This window comes from Ochotona princeps, chromosome 17 (assembly GCF_030435755.1).
Source record: "Ochotona princeps isolate mOchPri1 chromosome 17, mOchPri1.hap1, whole genome shotgun sequence".
NCBI lineage: Eukaryota > Metazoa > Chordata > Mammalia > Lagomorpha > Ochotonidae > Ochotona > Ochotona princeps.
Genome location: NC_080848.1, coordinates 15547324 through 15571142, shown reverse-complemented (window position 1 = coordinate 15571142; position 23819 = coordinate 15547324). Strand labels below are relative to the sequence as shown.

The 23819-nt window shown below is 49.0% G+C and overlaps 3 protein-coding genes across 7 annotated transcripts in view; 1 reads left to right on the top strand and 2 right to left on the bottom strand.

The window, feature by feature from the left end:
• The window catches only part of PTGES3L (prostaglandin E synthase 3 like), a 128840-nt gene that overhangs the window by 76412 nt on the left and 28609 nt on the right, over nucleotides 1-23819 (bottom strand). The window lies entirely within an intron of this gene.
• The window catches only part of AARSD1 (alanyl-tRNA synthetase domain containing 1), a 91578-nt gene that overhangs the window by 48438 nt on the left and 19321 nt on the right, over nucleotides 1-23819 (bottom strand). The window lies entirely within an intron of this gene.
• On the top strand, nucleotides 541-8442 carry G6PC1 (glucose-6-phosphatase catalytic subunit 1). The gene is made up of 5 exons (XM_004597344.4): nucleotides 541-838; nucleotides 4323-4432; nucleotides 5701-5806; nucleotides 6317-6432; nucleotides 7477-8442. The coding sequence occupies exons 1-5, from the start codon at nucleotides 609-611 to the stop codon at nucleotides 7986-7988; spliced, it is 1074 nt and encodes a 357-aa protein (XP_004597401.2). The 5' UTR covers nucleotides 541-608; the 3' UTR covers nucleotides 7989-8442.

The following is a 23819-nucleotide window of genomic DNA, read 5'->3' as shown; positions in this document are numbered from 1 at the left end:
TTTCTGGCCCTAAGAGATTCTGAACTACTGTTGGGGAGAGGGCTGGTCTAAGGAGCAAACCCCAGGCCCTCCATGCAGCTAAGAAAGGGCCAGCCAAGTGGACAACAGTTCCCAGAACAACCAAATTGACCCCATTTTAAGATGGGTGACTTCAGAGCTTCAGTATCTCTAGCACTAAAACTTTGTGGTCCTCAATGGAGTGCAATGTGATCACACACCTTCACAGCATTTAGACTGGCTTGTGCCTCTGACCCGGTTTCAGGGCTTCGGACGGCAGCCCTTGCACTGCAGAGCGGCGTGCCAAAGTTAATCATTGGCCCTGCTGTGTGCATGGCTGATCAGGCTGTTTTTGTGTGCCTGTTTTTCTATTTTACGTAAATCAGCCTGAACATGTTCGCATCGACCTACTGGTGATGCACCTTTGATCAATACATTTTAGACAAAAGTACTTTTTGAGTCCAAAGGTCAGGGCTGGGTTGACTTGCCGGAGGAATACAGGGTGCATAAAACAGGGGCAAGGTGTCGACTGATAGCAGAGCAATCACCACCAAGCCCGGAGCACCTGCAAGGGCTCTGCCAGTGGCTTCCTGGGTGCCGAGGGACTGGGGATGGAAGAGGGAATGGATGCTCTCCACGACTTTGGGATCCAGTCCACGCGCTATCTGCAGGTGAATTACCAGAACTCCCAGGACTGGTTCATCTTGGTGTCCGTCATCGCTGACCTCAGGAACGCTTTCTATGTCCTCTTTCCCATCTGGTTCCATCTGCGAGAAGCTGTGGGCATCAAACTCCTATGGGTGGCTGTGATCGGAGACTGGCTCAACCTTGTCTTTAAGTGGTAAGAACTGTACAGAGAGGTGAGGGGCAGGAGTGGGGCTGGACCGTCCATGATTTCCCTGGGTCGCAGCTTTCCCTGGGTTCTACAGGAAGATCCTTGAGTTTGGATTCTCTACAGATGGGGGAAAGACAGAGAAAATTCTGTGAGTTGAAACTGCAAGAAAGCTGATTTCATACAAATTGAAGGAATGGAAAGACAAGTGAAGCATTAAAAGTCTTGAATAATGGGTTTTAAGCAAAAAAGAAATCTAGTTTTATTTCTTTGAAGTAGAGTAAATCATATTGTGGTAGATGCATGAAAGAAGAAAGATAATGTGTGAAAAAGGAATTGGGAGGCTCCAGAAGCTATTGTTTGACTGGTGGAAAGGCCTCCAGAGAACTGGGCTCCAGCCCTCATCCTGCCACCTGCCAAGCATGTCCTTGGAAAGTCACATCAGCTCTCAGAATTTCCAGGCTTAAAAAAAAAAATGATTTATTTTACACACACACACACACACAGCTCCTAGGCACTGATTCACTATCCAGATGTCTGCAGTGATCAGGACTAGGCTGGGCTGAAGCTGGGAGCCAGCAGCTCTATGCAGGTTTCCCTCATGGGTGGCAAAAACTCAACTGCATGGGCCATCATCACTGCCTCCCAAGAGCCTGCATGAGCAGGAAGCTCGAGTCATGAATTGGACCCCCAGGAATCAAACCATGGCTTCCCATGAGGGGCATGGGTTTCTTAATTGCTAGGTTAGATACCCATCCTTGATATTCAGTTCTATCATCTGAAATCTTAATGCTATTTCTGGAACCTGAATGAAAACCATAGCGAACACAGATAAAAGATTCTATATATGCCAGCCCAAGTGCTAAGCGCTCTGCTAGGGAGTAGCTCCCAAGCAGTTCACAAATGAAGAGACGAAGCTCCGATCTAAAGGACTCCCCAGTCCAACCTGGTTAGGAAATGAATGGCAGAGCCAGGACTGAAGCCCAGGAGGGCCAGCTTCAAAGAACTGGATTGTATCCAGGCCTGATTAATATATTGACTTTGGGAGAAAGAAGAGAAGCCCCGGTCTTAATATTTGCCAATTTCCATCCTGTAGATACTCCCATTATAACCATTTTCAAGTGGCTTGCCAACATCCCAAGTATTTAACAGTATACTCTTTTTTTAAAAACGAATCATTTTACTTTATTTGAGAGGCAAAGAGAAAGAATGAGATAGAGAGCTCCCAGCTGCTGTTTCACTCCCCAAACGGCCACAATGGCCATGGCTAACACTGGAAACCACGAACCCAGCTCAGGCCTCCCACATGAGTGGCAGGAATCCAACTTCTTCAGTGACCTACCATTACCTCTCAGGGTCTGCGTTAGCCGGAGGCTGGGGTGGGAGCTGGAGCCAGAGGCGGGTATTGAACCAGGTACCCTGTCGTGGGAAGCAGACATCTTCATACTCCTGATCATCAGCTCTTATTGGCCAGGGCTGGCTGACTTTGGCCTATGTCCAGTTTGGCCTCTGTGGCCTCATCTGGAAAAATGAAGGCATCAGTCACCCTCCCAATCCTTCCTATTTCTAGAACCATCTGAGTCTACCACAGGGATCCTGGTGCTCTCTTTTAGCCAAAAGGTTCTGTGTCTATAAACGATAAAATTCATTTAGAATAGCAAAAAGATTTCTTCTCTTGCCAAGCTCAAGGTTGATCGATGGAATTACTAAAACCTGCTGGCTCAGCAGCAGGGCAGTAGAAAACAGTGCGGGCTTGTGCCAGGCACGTGATCGCAGTGGGGGCCCTGGGGCAGACGGCAGTGAGGCGGCTGTCACTGCTGCCAGGGTGGAATCCTTGTTCCACCTTTGTGGTGCTGGTGTTAGAGGGGTGGGGGAGGGGCACTCTGACCTTCGGCACCTGCCTCCACAGTGGGCGCTGTTGGTCCTTTTCAAGGGAGAGTGGCCTGTCTGGGAAAGAGAGGGTACAGAGAGCATTCCTGCAGTTCTGTCCCCACAGAGAGCAATCCTGGGAATTGAGGTCCCATCCCCCAGGGAGGTTGATCCCTGGTGCGGGGGCAGATGTCAGGGGAGCCCATTGTGTTTGCAAGTCCAAGATGGACGCTGTATGCATCCTGCCAAAACACTTTTTTTTTTTAAATTACGTAGCTGCTGTTATTGCTGTTATTTTAGGATCTTGGGTTTATTTATTTATATCTGAATAGATAATAGTTTCAGACAGTTCAAAATTCAAACGTTATAGAGAAGGCTGTGCCATGTGATTTCTCTCTCCAGCCCCTCCACAGCCACCTGTTACCCCTTCCTGCAAGGAAACATGTAGGCATACTTCAAAAAGGCACCCAGAAGGGGCAGATGTTGGGCAGCAGCGAAGGCAGTCTGTGAGATGCTCACAGCCCATGTCGGAGACGCTGGTCTAAGTCCTGGCTCTTCTGCCTCCACTTTCGTTTCTTGCTAATACGCACCTTTGGAGGCAGGAGCTGACAGCTCACTTATTTGGGTCCCAAGCGTCCGCTCCCCAACAGGAGCCCCATCTTGAGTTCCAGACTCCTAACTTTGGCTTGACCCAAACGGAGTGTAAACCAGTAAGTGGACAATCTTTCACTTCCTGTGTCTCTCTGTCTTTTAATTAAAGTGAAGCATAAATAAATAAACAGATTTCTGTTAAGTTCATGGAAAATGAAATTAAAAGCCAACTTTATTTTAGTGTCCACTTGGAGCCCCCACATCCCATATCAAAGCTTGTGGGATCAAGGTCTGCCTCCAGTTCTGATGCAGCTTCCTGCTAAAGTACTGGGGAAGCAGCAGGTGATGGTGGCTCAAGTATTTGGGTCCAGAGTCCCTGGCTCCAGACCTCAGTTTGGCCTAAGCCCTAGCTGTTGTGAGAAATCGGGGAGTGAACCAGCAGATGGAAGATCAATGTCTATCTTCTCATTCTTTCATTCTGCCTTTCAGACAAACAAAAATAAACAAACTCCTGAAAAGTCAGAAATCAGGGACTGACATGGTGGCTCAACAGGCTAATCCTTTGCCTGCAGCATCAGCATCCCACAGGGGACTAGCCAGTTCATGTCCCGGCTGCTCCACTTGCCATCCAGCTATCTGCTTATGACCTGGGAAAGCAGTAGAGGATGACCCAAGGCCTTGGGACCCTGTACCCACATAGGATACCCTGAAGAAACTCCTGGCTTCTGATTGGCACAACTCTGGCCATTGCGGCTACTTTGGGAGTGAATCAGCAGATGGGAGGTCTTTCTGTCTCTCCTTCTCTCTGTAGATCTGACTTTCCAATAAAATAAATAAATCTTAAAAAAAAAAAAAAAAAACAGCTACTCCAATGTGATAAGTGGATGTCTTAAGCACAAGACTGAATGTTCTGATCCATGAGATTTCTGAGATACCTTCAGAGGTATTCTCAAGATAACACTCTCTTCTCAAAGACTCAGGCCTCGCGCTAAAACCTTCAGTCAGTGACGCCAACCCTGGTTCTCCTCCGCAGGATTCTGTTTGGCCAGCGGCCATACTGGTGGGTCCTGGACACCGACTACTACAGCAACACCTCAGTGCCGCTGATAAAGCAGTTCCCTGTCACCTGCGAGACTGGCCCAGGTGAGACTGCAGCTCTGGAGGGCCAGAAGCTAGGTGGGGCCTGGCTGACCGTGGGCACCTCGTAGCAGCATCCGTTGTAGAGGAAATCAATCTTGCAGGGACATGGGCTTCCCTTCGGTATAACTTGACCAAGCCTTCCTGCAAATCAGCCTGGTGTTCCTAGAACCCCAATTGCTGGTCCAGGGAGGCCCCTGCAACTCCTGCTCCCTCCATCCTGGCAAAGGGCTTGGAGGACTGTCCCGTGGCCCTCTGTCCAAAGCAAGAAAACAGAAGAATCAGGGTCCTTGGCTGCCCTTCCCAGCAGCCTAGCCCAGCACATGAGGGCTCCCAAGTTGACCGTCTGATTCACAAGCCTGCCTTTTCTTAGTCACAGCTGGAGAGATTGAGCTAAGTCAAATGATGGGTTTGATTTTTCCATTACCAGCATCCTCCACACACATACACACACAAACAGAGCAACAAGAGAGCAGCCCTGAGCCATTCCCCCCCGCAGACCCTCGTTCCCCTCAGTGCCCACCTTAGTCAGTGAACAAGACAGACCCGAAGGTCCTTGTCCATTGGGCGGCTCATTTTGAAATGCAAAGTCATCTCAGTACACCAAAGTCCTGAGTTAGGCCTAGGGCTGCTCAGAGGTGATATTGCAAATGCAAAGAGCTTCACCTATAGTGTCCCTAGTCCCTTTAGTAAGCAATGGTGATGGCTCAAATGACTGGGTCCGTGCCATTGTGCTCTTTCTTTCTCTAAAAAAAAAGAAGAAGAAGAAGAAAATGAATGGATGATAGAATAGACATAGGGGTAGAAGACTGGATACATGGTGCCTCTTGGCATTCTCCCAAGTAGAAATCTTGTTATAGAAAAAACGTATTTTTTTAAAAATTTTGACATGCACTGTTTTTTTGTTGTTGTTGTTTTGTTTTCATTTATTTATCTCAGAGGGGGAAAGAGAAAGAGAAAGAGAGAGAGAGAGAGAGAGAGAGAGAGAAAGGTCCCATTTGTTGGTTTATTCCCCCAAATGCCTGCAACAGTCAGGACTAGCAAAGAGCTCTGAAGTCAACCCAAGCCTTCCACGTGGTGACAAGGGGCCAAATATTTAACCCAGGATGGCTGCTGGGGTGTGCGTTAGCAGGAAGCTGGAATCATCTGGAGCCAAGCCTTGGACCCAGGCACTGTGACGTGAGATGTGGACATCTTAACTACCGAACCAAACACTGGTCCCCAAGTGGAGATCTTCCTGTCTTGAATCCATTCATCTCTTTTCTACCCCGCAGGGAGTCCCTCTGGCCATGCCATGGGTGCAGCAGGTGTGTACTACGTAATGGTCACATCCATCCTCTCCATCTTTCGGGGGAAGAAAAAGCTGACCTACAAGTTTCGGTAAGAACTCACCCTGGGGTGTGGGTGAGCATGGGGGCCAGCGGAGGTTCTCTCTGCAGCTAGCACACCACTTTCTCTGCCTTGCATTGCAACCCAGCTCCCTAACCTGAGCTGGCCCTAATAAGAACTGCGACCCTTCTGCTGAGGTGCTCATGAGACCTGGACTATTTGTGCAACCTGTTGTTTCACAGACAGGGAGCTGAGGGCCTGGATGGGGCTTCTAAGGAGCAGACGGCCAGGGGGCCCCAGGGCTTCAGAAACAGGGACTTCTGGAGGCGGGTACTTGTGTAGGTCACAGTAAACAAAGACCTGAGCCCTTCCCACTGCAGAGTGGGTATGCAGCTGTTGTACGCATTCTCAGTCATCATTGGGAGGACTTGCCACTAGTCCCAGGCATCTCAAAGCTCTGGAGCAGCGACCCCAGTATGGACGGCACCCAAGGTTTGCACACTCCACCATCCCTGTCCTGATTGTTCCTGGGCTGCATGACAACAGGCTCTTCCGTTGTAGGTTGCTGAGCATCGTGCTGTGGCTGGCCTTCTGGGCTGTGCAGCTGAATGTCTGTCTCTCGCGGATCTACCTCGCTGCTCACTTTCCCCACCAGGTTGTGGCCGGAGTCTTGTCAGGTATCAGCTGCTCCAACTCTCCCTCTCCTTCCCCTCCAATCCCATTAGTTCCTAATCTGGACAAAGCTCCAGAATTCCAGTCACAGACACAGGCTGTGGCCATTTCAGTGGGTTGGAAGTCAAGGGTGAAAGATTTGGAGAGATTCATTTCTACATGTGTGCCCCAGATCTGCTGATTAAATGTGGTCCAGGAAAACTGCAAGACATCCAATCAAGTCACCCAATTGAAATTCTCGATTTTTTTTTTCCTGGTCTGGAATTGTAGGCAGCTCCTGATTTAGTTCTCAGGGTATCTAGCACATTTAGCAAGCTAACACAGTGCCCTAAAGAAGGTCTTGGTTTGAATACATTCCCATTTGTAAGCCCAACAGTTGATCTGAGAGAGTTTTGTGTCTTTGTGTTTTCTTAGAGGAAAGATTAAGGTGAAGTATAAGAAAAACATGTTGATCTTGTGGGGAGGCACTGGGATGAAGGAGCTTAGGAGAAATGGTGGGCTCCCCACCCCTCCCCCAGGAAATGAAGAACAGTCAAAGAACAGTGTTGAGAGCAAGGCAACCAGGGGTCTCCTGGTGAACAGGAGTAACACAGCAGTTAGCACCTCCTGCCACTTCAAGTGAAAAACCTGGGGATATCTAGGGTGGAGACCATTCTCAAATGTGTAACAGAGGCGCTAGATTCATAGCTTCCTACTAGCACAGAGAGAACAGAGCCTGAGAGGTGACATTAGGGAAGTCAGCATAAGGAAGAACTTTCCAGAAGTCAAATCCATCCAGAGCTGTAAAGGGGCTAGCGGGAATGAGCTGTCTGCTCCTAACGGTCTTCAAGCAGAGACAGGGGATCCCCTGGCAGGAAGCCAGCATACAGTGGGACGCTCCTGTCCAGAAGTCTATGCTGGAGACACACTTGGGAACAAGCCAGGCTCCCCTGCAATGTGAGGTGATTTAGTGGCAGGCCAACCTGCCCAGTGGCCCGTTGCTCCAGATCCAGGGCAGGTATGGCACAAAACAACCGCCCCTTCTCATGGTCGCACTTCCTCCCACTCAGGCATCGCCGTGGCGGAGACATTCTGCCACATCCAGAGCATCTACAATGCCAGCCTCAAGAAATATTTTCTCATCACCTTCTTCCTGTTCAGCTTCGCCGTCGGTTTTTATCTGCTGCTAAAGGGGCTGGGCGTGGACCTGCTATGGACCCTGGAGAAGGCCAAGCGCTGGTGTGAAAGGCCCGAGTGGGTGCACATCGATACCACGCCCTTTGCCAGCCTGCTCAAGAACCTGGGCACCCTCTTTGGCCTGGGGCTGGCTCTCAACTCACGCATGTACAGGGAGAGCTGCAAGGGCAAACTCAGCAAGCGGCTGCCCTTCCGCCTCAGCTGCATCGTGACCTCTCTCGTCCTGCTGCACCTGTTTGACTCTCTGAAGCCCCCTTCCCAAGTGGAGCTGATCTTCTACGCTCTGTCCTTCTGCAAGAGTGCCATCGTGCCCTTGGCCTCTGTCAGCCTCATCCCCTACTGCCTCGCCCGGGCCCTGGGCCAGACACACAAGAAGTCTTTGTGAGAGGTGCAGAGTACATAAAGCCCGTGATTGTGCCGAAGCCTGAGGGAGCATCCAGGTCTTCCGCCAGCCCACCTGGAGGCCAGAGGGGTTCAAAGTCAGCTCCAGTGCCCTCCCTCCTTTTGCCATGCTGCTCATCTGGGGATGAGGCTTTTGGCAAAGCTCACAAGGTTATTTGAGAATGCCTTGACAACCGGAAGTTGGGTCATTCTGGATTTCTCCCCGAGACCTACTTCCTTGTGGTTCTTCCGACAGACACGCAGGACAGTAAGACACTTCCAAGCAGGGATGCTCACACATCTTGGCTGGACATCCCAGCAGAGATTTTTCTACCCTTGCTCATCCTGATCAAGTCAAAGAGAGAGCAAATTTGATAGGAAGAGACAGCAGGATAGAAGAAGAGTTGTCAGGATCTTATATGTTATGCAAATTATATGCCAAACAACGTGGCTCAAACTGCCTCCACAGTTTTTAGGGGAAGCAGTGACTGGAAGAGCAGACTGACCTGAAGGGAGCAGGAGTAGCTGGGAAGTGGGCTAACTCTGTCACTGGCAATTTACTGCTCTAGACAAAATGCCATCATGTTGTCTTCAGATCCCTGAGTGTCTCTGGTGACCTCAGTAATTGCGCTGGACCACGTCAGTGAGGCATAGTCAGCTTTTCTCTTCCTCCCATCTTCCTCTCTGTCAGCCCAGCTATGCTGTCCCCCAGCGTGTCCCAGGGACTGCACCCCTGCTCTGCTGCTCCCCACATGTCCAAAAGGTGACCATGGTGCTTCTGTAGACTTCAGTTACAAGCTCCAACCTCGGGCAAGATGGCAAGGAGGGAGGCGGGATCCCTCTCTCCAGAAGGTCACTCCAATGTTACTTATGATTCCTGGAGGGTAAATATGACTCCTTTCTCCATCCCAAGATGACCAAGAGCACATTTGTAGAGGAAACACTGAACTCTCCCTGGTCTGCTTTCCAATCTGAGCTGAGGCTACTTATTTAAAACACCTTGTTTTTGCTACCAATTATACAGAATACCATGTATTGTCATCCACGTCAACCATCCTGCCTTGAACATCATTGAAAAGAAAAATATGTGTATGCAGTATTTTATTAAACAATGTTTTATTTAAACATGAAGTCTGGCTGATTACTGTGTCCTAGGCGCGTTGTGATCCACAGGGTCTAATTCTGGCCCAGCTCAATTTCCAGCTCTTTCTTGGTTTCCCTAAACAAATAATTTGGTTTCTCTGTGCCTACGTCTTCCCTCTGGAAAAGGAAAATGCTCCATCCTGAGTCCAGCAGGAGTCCTAGAAGCAATGTTTACGATCCACCCATAGGACACAGGTAGAGTCTGTTAGCATAGCCAGTACTGCCCAGGACTGGCCATTATCTACCAGGCCACAGGTCAATCGGAGGCGTTCTCTTGAATGAGTGCAACTGAAGGACAGACAAGCAGCAAGGTCACTGTGAAAGCAAGCTGTCGGGGCATGCAAGTGGTAGCGGCAGAATGAAGGTGGGCAGACGCTGGGGCCCACGAGCCTGGTGTCAGCAAGGTTCCTAGTTATAGTCTCCAAAGGCCAGGTCACAGCACTGAGGAAGGCTCGGGGAAATGGTACAGGTTGCAATGTGAGTCACAGCATCCTAAATCCAGGCTTCTCGCACTGAGGGCCTCGTGTGCACACCATAACCCTGGATCACCCGAGGCTGAGCTCTGCTAATTCACTCCAGAACTCGAGAATGGATATATTTAAGGAAGGTTGAGGTCTCCTGCTGGGTCTGGGTGTTTTAGCAGTGGAGACTAAATCTCCCAGAAACTCCATGGGTCCCAGCCAAAGAGAAAGGAAATGATCTGATCTGTTTGAATTTGGCCCCACAGCTTAGACACGGCTCCATTCGCGATGATTCATTTATTCTCAAGGACCAAGTCCAAGTTCTCAGTAAGAGTCTGGCAGAAGGTAAACAGTGTCCCCCTCATATTCAATCTGTGAAGTTGATAAGGATACATACTAACAGAGCTACTACATGTTCACCAAATGCCAGGCTCTGTCCCATGTGCTTTATTTCTACAATTCGCTCACTTGATTTTCCCAATGTCTCTGGAAGGTACATACTATAACTCATCCTCTTTAATATACATGAACAAGCACAGAGGGGCTAGGAGCTTGCCCAAAGTCACGGAGCCAGCTTCAGGATCCCAAGTTCATACCTGACCTTCCACCTCTCTGCCCAGTGCACTTCTTTGATGCTACCCTTCAAACACCAGATACAAGAGTTAATTCAGACAAGGGAAGCTGTGATTCATTCTAGCTGAAGGCCGTTATAAGAGAGGGGGACCAGTTTTGTGATGCGGCAAGTTAAAGCCACAGCTTATGTCACCAGCATCCCTTCTCAGAGTGCTGGTTCGAGTTCCAGTTATTCTGCTTTCCAACTAGCTTCTCACTCACAGTTCTGGGAAGGCAGTGGAAGATGGCCCAAGTGCTGGGGCCCTGCCATCCTGGGTGGAGTTCCTGCCTGGCACCTGGCTTCCACCTGGCCCAGCCCTGGCTATCATGCTTTTTTGGGGAGTGAACTGGGAGATGGAAGATCTCTCTCTTTTTTCTCCCACTCTAACACTCTGCCTTTTCAAATAAGTAAATATTTTATTTTCTTAAAAAAAGTCCTCCCTCCCAAAAAAAGTCCTCCCATGGAGTAGGGTTTGCTTCTAAATATGGAGACACCACAGTAAAAATATATATATATTTAGGAAAATATCACCGTGTTAGTTTAACAGTGTTTATAGCAACTTTCGCCTTTTTTAAAAAAAGTCCATGCAGGTGCAAGCCCAGTGAGTAAGACGTTAGTCAAAATGCCCACTGCTCACATCCAAAGCCTGGGTTCAAACTCCAGGCCCAGCGTCTGCTCCACCTTCCCTCTACCACAGACATGGGAGGCACAACAATAGCTGGAGGAATTGGACTGATGCTTCTCCCCTGGAAGATCTGCATCGAGTCCCTGACTCTGTGGCTTAGAGATGGAAATTTGGGGAATGAACCAGCAGATGGGTTTTCTAGGCTATCTCTCAAAATAAAATAAATAAAAACACACAGTAGTTTTGAATATCCTCAGAAAATTGCACAATGAGTACCATGAATCATGTTAAGCAACATTTTGTGTCACCCCAGAAAGAAACCCACTACAAGTCACTCCCACTTCACTGCCCAGTCATCAGGCCGTAGGCCACCATTAGTCGGCCTTCTCTCACACAAACTTACCTGTTCTGGATATTTCATGTGGCTGGAAGCACAGAACACGTGGCCTTTCATGACTGGCTTTTTTGATTTCCCATGATGTTTGCAAAGCCTATGATGTTGCAATATGTACTGGGTCTTCATTTCTTTCTTTGGGCAAATAATACCCCATTGTATGGATCTGCCATATTTTATTTATTCACTCATGAATTGATGGATATTTGGGTTGCTTCCACTTAGGGGCTATTATGAATAATCCTGTTGGGAACATTTGCTTACTAGTTTTTCTATGGATGTCTGCTTCCATGTCTCTTGGTATAGCCCCAGGAGTAGAATTGCTAGAGCAAACAGTGACTATTTCACCCCTTCAGGAAGTGCTGGACTGTTTTCCCAAAGGGTTGGCAAGGAGAGCTGCCACAGCACGTTGGTTTTGCCACACCTTTTGAGTCACTGTATTCATATCCTGTATCATAACATTGCCTCCTTCTTCACTTTGCAAGTTTCAAAGCATGATCAATCAATCCGTTTTTACACCATGCAATGCCAGTGAGCTCCTCTCACTTGGGCTGATAATGATTTTTTGGTTCCCATTTGCGTTCTGAGAAGATGGGAAGACCTGAGTGGACAGTGGAAGTTCCAGCTCTCCTGAGCTGACCGGCTGCTTTTCAAACAACCCTGACAAAATGTGTTGACTTGCTTTCTGATCACCACGGCTTCAGCTGCTGAATTATTAGTAGGCGTTGCTTTTTCTCTGCAGTAACTGCTGAACCAGGACAGGTGCCTTGAGGGCCTGCATCTGCCAGCTAAAAGGGATACTGGTTCATATCCAGGAGCTCTTCAGGAGCCTCTGGGGAACAGAAAACCCTCTGGCCAAACTGCCTTGTGGTGATTTTGTTGAGGAAAAAAAACTTTGACTGGAAGTCATAGCCAACAAAAGTCCCTTCCAGTAGATAACCAAGAACGTAATTCCATTTACATGGGGAAGTGGAACCAGTAACAGAAAACCCAAAGTTCCAAATACATCTGGGGGAAAAGACAGAAGATCGTGTCTGGGGTGGAGCATTGGCACAGAGGTTCGGAGGCTCGTCGGGACATCCACAGCCCTCCCCACAGTGAATTATTCTTCTTAAAAAATATATATTTCTAGGGCCCAGTAGGGTAGCCTAGCAGCTAAAGTCCTCGCCTTGCACACGCCAGGATCCCATATGGGCGCCGGTTCTAATCCCAGCAGTCCCACTTCCCATCCAATTCCCTGCTTGTGGCCTGGGAAAGCAGTCGAGAACAGCCCAAAGCCTTGGGACACTGCACCCGGTTGAGAGAGCCAGAAGATGCTCCTGGCTCCTGGCTTTGGATCGGTGCAGCACTGGCCGTTGTGGTCGCTTGAGGAATGAATCATCGGATGGAAGATCTTCCTCCCTGTCTCTCCTCCTCTCTGTATATCTGACTTTGCAATAAAAATAAATAAATCATATATATATATGAAATGTAAACCTTTACTCCTTCATGGTTCATTCTCTTCAAGAATGCTTTTCATTTCATAGAGTCAGAAGCGAGGCCAGAAGAGGTAGAATGGCTGATGTGGACACAAAGAGCAGCTGTCCTTGGGTCCCCTGGCTCTTCACAGAGCTCAGCCATTTCCCTGCCAGTCTCCTGGTTCTGTCTGGGACACTGTGTCAACACATGGCTGTTGCAACAGAGGGGAGAGACATCTGTAAACCTTCCAGCCAGCTTCTAGGAGCCAGGACTGGGGCCGGTCAGTGAAGTGAAAGTCATGGCTAGAATCTGTCGGGGAGGGCCTTCTAATTATATCACAGGCTTCTCCCTCCCTTGGCTTTCCAAAGTTTCCCCAGCACAGAAGTGTAACCAATGACAACAGGGAACAGCCTGGTAATTGGATGGGATTTTTCGGCCTGCCTGTTTGTTCAGCATGAGCCAAGGTTTCCAGCCAGCACATTTTCAATACTTTCCTTTGTTCAGTCTTCCACTTTCTACTTTTGCTGTTTCTGGCCAGGCAGCAGTGACAACACACCAGCTCAGCTCAGCGCCGACCTTGGCAAATGCGAGTATGCATCCCGTTCCTTCACTATCTTCTCTTTTTTCTCTCCAGAGACAAAAAGACAGGGACACAGGGCAGAAGTGTCTCTCCAACCCCAAGCCGCTGGCATGGATCCTGACTCGATCTACTCTTGTCAATCAGGGACTTGGCAAGCAGAATTTGCCCCAGTTGATGCAATTACCCACACGCCATACCCTGGTTGTCTTTTTTTTTTTTAAAGATTAATTTATTTTTTTATTGTAAAGTCAGCTATACAGAGAGGATGAGAGACAGGGAGGAAGATCTTCCATCCGATGATTCATTCCCCAAGTGACCTGCAATGGCTGATCTGAAGCCAGGAGCCAGGAACTTCCTCCAAGTCTCCCACACGGGCGCAGGGTCCCAAGGCTTTGGGCAGTCCTCGACTGCTTTCCCAGGCCACAAGCAAAGAGCTGGATGGGAAGTGGAGCTGCCAGGATTAGAACCGGTGCCCATATGGGATGCTGGTGTGTCCAAGGTGAGGACTTTAGCTGCTGGACCACCGCACCGGGCCCTACCCTGGTTGTCTAATCAGGGTCACTGTCTTCCTGGGCCAACATCTCCCTTGGGAGTCATGTTGTCCCAGTCAGTAACTGTAGAGGAACCCCAGTGGCATGCTCTGCACCTCCAGATTTAAGGAAAATTCCAATAATGTATCTGAGTGTACCTTGGCTCAGAAAAAGTGTCAGGTGGGGTCCAGTTCCCCACAGGCACCATGTGGAGTCAGGAATAACTGATGTGGCAGCTGTGTGTCCCTGGGGCTTTGTCAGCAGGCTCGCTAGTTACACTGCCTGCCTGGCTTATCTGCAGAACTATGCCCTTCTGCATTTCCAGTCAGAGCGCTCTGCACAGCTACAAGATATACTTCTAGAAATTTCCAGGCCCAGTGCGATAGCGTAATGGTTAAGGTCCTCGCTTTGAAAGCCCCAGGATCCCATATGGACGCTGATTCTAACCCTGGCAGCTCTACTTCCCAACCAGCTCCCTGCTTGTGGCCTGGGAAAGCAATTGAGAACGGCTCAAGGCCTTGGGGACCCTGCACCCGTGTGGGAGACCCGGAGGAGGAAGTTCCTGGCTCCTGGTTTTGGATCCGCGCAGCACCGGTCGTTGTGCTCACTTGGGGAGTGAATCATCGGACGGAAGATCTTCCTTTCTGTCTCTACTCCTCTCTGTACATCTGCCTTTCCAATAAAATAAATAAATCTTAAAAAAATATATACCACAATTTATTAAAAAAAATTTTCCAAAGAACCAATAACCCCAAACACAACAACTGCATCAGACTGATGAGTTAATTTCTCCTCTAGTTGGTGGCTAAACTCGATCTGTTTGAACATAAATACAAAATCTGAAGGTTTTGTTTGTTTGTTTTTTCCACTCTGGGTTCTCCTCGGAAAATTCCACATCGCTGTTTGAGGGCTGGCAAACCTGGCAGCTGGATCACATTTGTCCATATCAGAGCACCTGGGTTTGATGCCTGCTACTGATTCCAGCTTCCTGATAATGGTGACCCCAAGAGATGGCAGTGGCTCAAGTAAGTGGATTCTTGACATCCTCACAGGGGAATCTGAGTTGAATTTTTGGCTCCTGGTTTCAGTTCTGGACCTTGACACCAACCTGGCCATTACAGGTAGTTGGGTAATGAACCACCAATGGAAAGCAATCTCTCTCCCTCCGTCATCTATCATCTATATCATCTAGCTAGCTAGCTGTCGTCTCTAACTCTACCTCTCTTTCTCTTGATCTCTGCCTCAAATAAATTAAAGAGGAAACAGATTTCCTCTGAGCTCCAGATTTCTGTTGGGGATGCCTGTGCTCAGTTCTCGGGGAGATGTGAGGGTGAATAAGGGTAGAAAACACTGGGGACGTGCAGGGTGGGGCCTGGGAAGAGCCCGCAGGAGCCTGCCTGCCTTCTCTCTGGGACTGGGCCTAGTCCCCAGTTCAGTGCTTCCTTCTCACACAATATTCAAACACCACCATTTCCATGCCAAGTGGCTGAGAAACCAGTAGCTTCCCTGTGACATTTGCCTCCCCAGCCACATCAGGCCATGTCTGGAAGTACTTAGGTGTGTCACACTGGAGGACTGGAGGAGCTGCTTCTGGCCTCATGTGGCCTCACGCTGCTGCTTACTACCAACCATGCCCAGTCCCCAGCCACAAAGAGGCATCCAGCCCCAAACATGCAGAGTGCTTCCACAGGAAGTCATGGAGGGGAGGAGGCTCCATCACAGATTACCCAAGATGCTTTTCCTTTAGAAACTGTCTTTCAACTCAGTTTCAAACCCCCATGCAGTTCTGTCTCGGGTGGGAGACTTGTAGTTCTAAATTCAAACCCAATGGCCAGCACTGTGGCTCAACAGGCTAATCCTCCACTCTGTGGTACCAACATTCATATGAGCACTGGTTCGTATCCTGGCTACTCCACTTCCGATCCAGTTCCCTGCTTAATGGCTTAGGGAAGCAGCAGAGGACGGCCCAAGTCCTTGGGACCCTGAACCCACATAGGAGATGTGGAAGAGCAAAAGCTCCTGCTCCCGGCCAATGCGGCCATGTGGAAAGTGAACCAGCAGACAAAAGATCTCTCTCTCTCTTTCTCTGGGTAAATCTTCCTTTCCAATTAAAATAAGTAAATCTTGGGAAAAAAATTCAAACCCAAGGCTACATGGTAAACCGAGGTATGGGGGTGTCGTGGCCTGCAGGCTCCCACACACAGACCCACTCTTGGCTCCAGGTGAAGCTGAGCACAGATGTAGACTTCATTAAGCGCAGGATGAGATGTGTGGAGGGATGGGAGAGTGGGCCAACAATTGGGGTCAGAAGGGCTGGGGCTGGCAGGCAGCCGGCTATTGTAATTGAGTAGATAAACGACTTTCCCCCCAAGGCTCTGGATAGGCTTAACATTGCAACAAAGTCGCCAAGGAGAGGAATAAGTGAAACAAAACACATTCTTATATGAACAAACAAAGCAGTAGTTAAAACAAACCCTGCCTCGGTTCAGGCGCTGACCCACGGCTGCTGAGCCAGGACCTGACTTCCTTGGAGAGGGCAGGGGAGGCCAAAGAGCTCCTTCTCTGCTGTGTCACTGTTACAAAACAGGATCTGATCCTACAGGTACTAACTTCTGCTTGAAATTTCCCTTGTTTCTGATGAAGAAGCTCCTAACTTGGTTGACTTTTGTCATCCTAGTTAAGGTTGTACACAAAAAAAGAAAAATCCAGAACCATGTAGCCTTCCAATGATGTTGTCAAGAAAAAAAAAAATTCAGGGGCCAGCAGCATCGTGGCATAGTTAGTTAAGCCACTGTCTGCAACACTAGCATCTTATTTGGATGACAGTTCATTTCCCAGTTGGTCCATCCCTGATATTGTGCCTGGGAAAGCAGTAAAAGTTGGTCCAAATATGGGGGCCCATGCCACCCAGGCATGACCCAGTCAAAGCTCCTTATCTGGAGACCCAGATAAAGCTCCTTGCTTTGGCCTGGCCCAGCCCCCACTACTGCAGCCATTTGGGGAGCAAAACAACAAATAGAAGAAATCCCTCTCTGTCTCCCTCTCTTTGTTAACTCTGCTTTTCAAATAAATAAATCAATCTTACCATAAAATAGGTAAATAAAAATTATTGGGGGAAGCAGTGAGGGGTGCCCAGCATTGTGACTCAGGGGGTTAAGCTGCCTGCTACAGTGACAGTAGTCCAAGTGGGCACTGGCTTCTCTGCTCTGCTTCTGATCCAGCTGCCTGCCAATGTAATTGAGAAAGCAGAAGAAGATGGTTCAAGTGCCTAAGCTTTTCCACACACATGGGAGACCCAGATGGATCTCTGGTCTCAGCCAATGCGACACTGGCAAAAGTGGCGGAGGGAGCCAGCTCCAGGAAGCACACTCCCTCTCCCTCCTCACTCTCCTCTTTCACTCTCTGTCACCCCGCCTTTTAAATAAGCAAATACATCTTTCACCACACAACCAAACCCATTAGCAGAGTCCTCCTGCCACAGGCATTTATTTTACACATTCAGATAAACAGTTTAGACTCTAAGGAATCAGGTCTGGAGCAGACCACGTGGATCCCCCAGCTCACAAGCAGCGCTCCAGAGAAGGCGGCTGAGCCCAGTCCTGCCTGCTGTTCCTGGCTATGAGATGCCCTTTCGGCCTTTTTCGCACATGATGCTAACCCTCCCGTCTGGTGGCAGTATTGTTGTTGTTGTTGCTTGGGGTCATCTGAAATAATCGAATCTACATGTTTCCTAAAGCCAGAAGAGGTTATGTTCTTGTCGCTGAAACCCATTTCCTGGCGTTTCCTTATGTAATTATACCATCAGCTGCTGAGTCACTGCCCTTTTTTGGCATTTGGCCTCATTCCAGTTCCCCATGATTATAAATAGCAACACATGAACATCTTTTGCCCAAATTTCTTCTTCTTTTTTTTTTATAGTTATTTCCTTAGGGTATATACCCAAAACTGGTACCACTGGGTCAAAGGCCTCGACTGTTCCTTGGGGCTTCTTACCACTGCCAGAACATTCTTAGGCAGATGGTGGCAGACTGGAAGATTTAAAATGTTTAACTAGATCTCCCACACTGTAACGGAACCTTCCCCTTTAGGATTCCATAGCCTTCCATAGGTGGAGGGGACGGGGGAAGAGAGTCACAAAATGTCTAAAAATAAAACAAAAATGAAGAAGGAAAGCACAGCCAGATATGAGCTCTTTCAGGCGAACCTGACCCTGATGTCAGCTGCTGAGCCTGACCCAGTGTAAGGAGGGTGGGCAGGGAGGGGTCTCGGAGCCACCAGCTGTCACCACGCCCTTGGAGTTCATGCCAACTGCCGTTGTTTTAAGAACTGTGCAAATGAACTCAGGCATCCAGGAGTTAAGTGTTCAGAAGTGCTGGCTGGCTTAGTTCCAACCATGCCTGAGGTCTATCTAGCAGATGCGTTGTGGTAAGGGAGTGAATCTGCCCTGTTGAAAATGACTAAGTTAACAGAATTCAAGGTAGAGGTGGGAGTTGTGACTTGGAGTGTCAATTTCCCCAAACCTGGCACCTCTACCCTGGGTTTCCATGGGGGTCAGCTATCTGGAAAACGAACACGTTGATGGAAGATCTCTCCTCTCTCTCTCTCTCTCTGGTTCTGTCTGTCAATAAAGAGAGCATACAAAGTATTGATGCATCAAACATGAACAATGAGTCTTAAAAACACGATGCTGAGTGAAAGACGCCAGCACAAGAGATCACAGGCAGCGTAAGTCCTCGTGTATGGAATGTCCAGACTTGGAAAATATGTCAGAACAGGTGGTTGTCTGGGGCTGGGGGCTTGGAGGAGCAGGGAATATGGGCTAAAGGGTTGCAGGGTTTCTTTCTGGTGACCAAAGTATTAAGAAAATAAAATCGGTTGTGGTTAACTGTACAATTTGGTCAAGATGCAAAAAGAAATCAATTCTACATTTTAATCACATGATTATTTTCCCCCTTTAATGTCATTAAATTTGAAATGAAAACAGTGAGATATCTTTCCTCTGCTGGTTCACCTCCCAAATGCCCACACCAAGCAGGGGCTGAAGCCAAGAGCCCGGAACTCCACCTCCCTTGGGGATGGGCAGACAGCTAAGCGCCTCTGCTGCCTCCTGGGTGCGCCTTGGCAGGAAGCTGGATCAAAAACAGATAAACAAGATGCGGAACCAGGCACTCCCATGTGGGAAGCAAGCAGCCCAAGCAACACTCTTACCTCTGTGCCAGACAGCAGACATGTGCCTTCTTTCCCAACCAAGTTCTCACTCTCCTTCCTCATTACCACAAAAACAAACACCACCTCTATGTGTGTTCCAGAAGTCTGCTTAACCTGGGCCTGGGCTGTCTCACCACTTTCCCTTCACTCCCTGGGCCACAGCCCAGCTCCTTGGGCTGTTCCACTTCAGCACAGAGCGGCTCTCCTCTGCGCCCTTGTACAGCCCTCCTTTCAAAGCACTTGTCCCCTGCCCCCCAACCACCACTTAGTACACTCCATATTTGACGTCACTTCCTCAAGGATGCCTCCTTACCTACCCACCCTCAGCCTCCGTCAAGTTCCCCTCCTGAGCTCACCACAGCTCCCCTTTTCGCCTCCTCTCCAGCCAATCGTTGGAGTCACATCTGTCTTTCCCCCAATAGGTTTGAAGCACTGGAGAGCAGCCCATTCAGGCTCCACTCACCCTTGCGCATGAGCCCAGTGACTCGCTTGGGCCTAAAACTTAACAATGGCTTGCCTAAGTCGTTGCTAAATTATGAATGCACAGTATACTGTTCACCCTGACTTGGAAAACCAGCTAACCAATTACAGATTCAAGGAGCTCAGAGTTCTGCAAATGACAGAACAAAAAGATATTCTTGGGCCCTTCCAACTTGAACTTAAGAGTATGGTTGAAAACCCAGAAGACAGGGTAAGCTGCAATGGACTGGCACCATGGCTCTACAGGCTAATCCTCCGCCTTCAAACACCAGCATCCCATATGGGTGCTGGTTCATGTTCTGGCTGCTCCACTTCCCATCCAGCTCCCTGCTTGTGGCCTGGGAAAGCAGTGGAGGACGGTCCAGAGCCTTGGGACCCTGCACCCACGTGGGAGATCCGGAAGAGGCTCCTGGCCTCTGAAACACTCAACTCTGGTCATCGTGGCCATTTGGGGCGTGAAGCAGATAGTTCTTTTTCTCTGTACTTCCTTTCCTCAGTAAATCTGCCTTTCACATAAAAATCAATGAATCTTTAAAAAAAAAATTTTTAAAAGAAAAACAGAGTTACAAAGAGAAGAGGCAGAGACATGGAGATCTTCCATCTCCTGGTTCATTCCCCAAATGGCCTCACCAGCCACAGCTGAGCCACGCCAAAGCCAACAGCCAGGAGCTTCATCCAGGTCTCTCACACAAGTTCAGGGCAGCAAGGCCATCGTTCACTCTTTACCAAACATACCAGTAGGGAGCTGCTTCAGAAGTGGAGCAACAGAAGCTTGAACTGGCTTTACCTGCAACATCACTACACCCTTTTTTGCTTATTTTAAAGATTTATTCATTTACTTGAAAGGCAGAGCTACAATGTTAGGGGAAGATACACACACACACACACACACACACACATACACACACACACACACAATATTTGATCCTTTGGTTCATTCCCCAAATGGCCACAATAGCCAGAGCTGGGCCGAGAGCCTGAACTCCATTTGGATCTCCCCTGTGACTGGCAAGGGCCTTAAATCCTTTTTTTTCCTAAAAAAAAAAAAAAACAGAATTAGTTATTTTTATTCAAAGACAGATTTACAGAGAGAAGGAGACACAGAGAGAAAAATATCCCACTCGCTGGTTCACTCCCTAAATGGTCACAATGGCCAGAGCTGAGCTGATCTGAAGCCAGGATCCAGGAGCTTCTTCCAGGTCTCCTACACAGGTACAGGATCCCAAGGCTTTGGGGCCATCCCCTATGGAAGTAGAACAGCCAGGACACAAACCAATATTCAAATGGGGTGCTAACCCTTGGAGGTGGAGGATTAGCCAGTTGAGCCAACACTCTGGAAGGGTCTTAAATCTTTTTTTTTTTTTAAGATTTATTTATTTTTATTGCAAAGTCAGATATACAGAGAAGAGGAGGGACAGAGAGGAAGATCTTCTGTCTGATGTTTTACTCCCCAAACGGCCACAATGGCCAATGCTGCACCGATCCAAAGCCAGGAGCCTCTTCCGGGTCTCCCACGTAGGTGCAGGGTCCCAAGGCTTTGGGCCATCCTTGACTGCTTTCCCAGGCCACAGGCAGGGAGCTGGATGGGAAGTGGGGCTGCCGGGATTAGAACCGGCGCCCATGAGGGATCTTGGCGTGTGCAAGGTGAGGACCTTAAACAATACGCCATCACGCCGGGCCCCATAAAGGCCTTAAATCTTGAGCCACCTTCTATTGCTCTTCCCAGGCCATTAGCAGGTAGCTGGATCAGAAGTGGGGCAGCCAGACACAAACAGGTGCCCACATGGATGCCAGGGGAACAACGTTGCAGGAGGCAGCTTTACTAACCAAGTCAAAATCTGACCCCAAGCCAGCTCCTTTTGAATATTAACTCCCTAAATTAAGTCAGTACCAAGGAAAGGGAGGCCAGGTTCACTTCCCACCTCCTACTTCCCATCACACCTTGGTGCTGGGTTCAGGCTGCAGGGTTCTACAACAGAGCCACAGGGGCACTAGACCCCAAAGCATCGAAAGCTTATAAGGCCCGGAATCCCTGCATGAGCTTGCAACTAGGATTGCCAGTGATTTCCCAAGGTGTGCCATTACTGTCCCGAGCGGTTCTTCTGATGCACCATTCCAGGCAAGACCTATGGGGCTCCACAGTCGGGCAGAATGCTGGGCCTCCCTTCCCCGGCAGAATCAGACCCCAATGCTACCCAACATCAGCTCTGGTTCGGGGGCCGACACGACCCCTCCTTCCCTACACAGTCAGGTTGGAAGCCTGTCTCCCCTCTCCATAGGACACGTCAGGAGCTGCAGGTGCTGCAGGCCAGCCGGCCAGGTCAGGGTGGACAGGTGTCTGTGAGAGGAGGGGGCCACCAGGAAGTCCCCACCCGCCTGTCACGCTACAGCAGCTTTCTGCCAGTGCATGCTGAATGCATTGCATGTCAGCTTTCACACGCTCAACTCATTTTAATCACAGCGCTCATTTCCTTCTGGATGTTCGATTATCACTGTGGGTCAGTGGCTTCCTCCCCGCTCCCATTCCTTGCCTGGAATCTTCGTCTCCGACGCCCATTCAGGACATTCTTTGTTCCAAGACACAGAATCAGCTGGCCCCCCCTCCCACCACCAAGAAGCCTTGGTTTCCTGTAGCAAACACAGGAGTGTGGCAGCCAAAGCTGGCCGAAGCCCCACGGTTAGGGCCAGTGTCAAGGAATGCATGGCCTGTGCAAGTCAGGAATTGCACTTAAGTTAATTTTTCCAGCATGAAATTATTTAATTCACCTTCTCTGCAATGCTTCTGCATGGAGAGTTGTGTTTCCTTCTCTGTTTCAGCCCTTATCTGCCATCCAACCTCCACGATGCCACCCCTCTGTGGACAGTGATGCCTGCTGGCCTGGGCTGGCTGTCCTCCTGCTGTTCACAGTGGGGAACAATCTCCAACACACATACATACTCACACATGAAGCACCCAGGCATGCGCACACACAGCACCCACACTTGCATGCACACACATTCCTGCCCATTGCCATATGTGCCTACACACATACTCAGGCATGCACACACAGAGTACATACAAGTTCATGCATGTACACAGTGACTCCCCCATGCCTGCATGCACACACAGGCACGCCCGCACCAGAAGCCAGCGTGTCTTTCACGTGCACTGTTCCTGGCAGCCTCCCAAGAGGCAAACATCCGTGAAAACAATGCCTCCCTCTGGAATAACACAGTAAATGACAGCACCAAGAAATCTGTTTTTTGTTATTGCTGAGTTTTTGTTGTTGTTGTTGCTGTTTTTTGTTTTGCTGAGTTGTCGTTTGGGATCTTGAAATCTTTTTATTGTTCTGGCAGTGTATTTTATCTTATTTTTTTTTAAGTAGTTCGACTAGAAAATTGTCACAGAAAGGACTTACCAAGAGAAATATTTCCCTCAGAATGTGTCAACTGGGCCCAGCACGATAGCGTAGTGGTTAAAGTCCTCACCTTGCACGTGCCGGGATCCCATATGGGCTCCGGTTCTAATCCCAGCAGCCCCATTTTCCATCCAGCTCCCGGCTTGCAGCCTAGGAAAGCAGTCGAGGACAGCCAAAAGCCTTGGGACCCTGTACCTGCATGGAGGTCCCGGAAGAAGCTTCAGACTCCTGGCTTCAGATCAGCTCAACTTCGGCCATTGTGGTTACTTGGGGAGTGAATCATTGGACAGATCTTATATATATATATATAATTTTGATAATCTTTACATAGTTGTTTAGGGAACAAAGGGTAAGATCATTGTTTCCACAGTAATGTCATTTTTTTTTTTTTTGTATCTGGGGTAAGGGGAGAGACAAAGGGAGAAGCCCTACCTAACCTCCCCCCCATCCCAGGTCCCCAATGTGGGGCATGCTCAGAGGGTCCTGCTCAAGCAGTTTTTATAGTTCAACAGTTCTTAATTGCTGCCAATCTCACCGTTCCAAGCACAATGAAATCTCTTCAGAATCCACTGGCTGACATGGTCTCTTCATGATTGGGGTTCTGAGATCAGCAGTTCAGTTGGAGGGATCCCCAAAGAAACTTCGTCTGAGGTGATCCCAGACCTGATTCTTGTATATGCACATCCGGTACAGTTCGTCACCCCAATCAGCTTATGCACATGCTTGTCGTTGAAACTGCTGGGTCAGCTCTGTCCCAGCCTTGATTTCCACACAAACCAATGGGTGTTGCAGTCTAGCCTCATATCGCTTCTCAGCCTTTTGGCTAAGATCAAGTGCAGTCCAGCCTGATTCTGCCCAGCACACACTCGGCCCTTGTGCAAACCAGTGGGAGCTGCAGCCTAGTCAGGTTGACTCCCCATAACTCCCACCAGCCCTGCCCCTACC

Bases quoted from the DNA above. Each gene is read 5' to 3' on its own strand.
- G6PC1 (XM_004597344.4), top strand. From the start codon at position 609: ATGGAAGAGGGAATGGATGCTCTCCACGACTTTGGGATCCAGTCCACG. The intron at 4,433-5,700 runs GTGAGACTGCAG...TCTACCCCGCAG, and splicing joins CACCTGCGAGACTGGCCCAG to GGAGTCCCTCTGGCCATGCC. The intron at 6,433-7,476 runs GTATCAGCTGCT...CCTCCCACTCAG, and splicing joins TGTGGCCGGAGTCTTGTCAG to GCATCGCCGTGGCGGAGACA.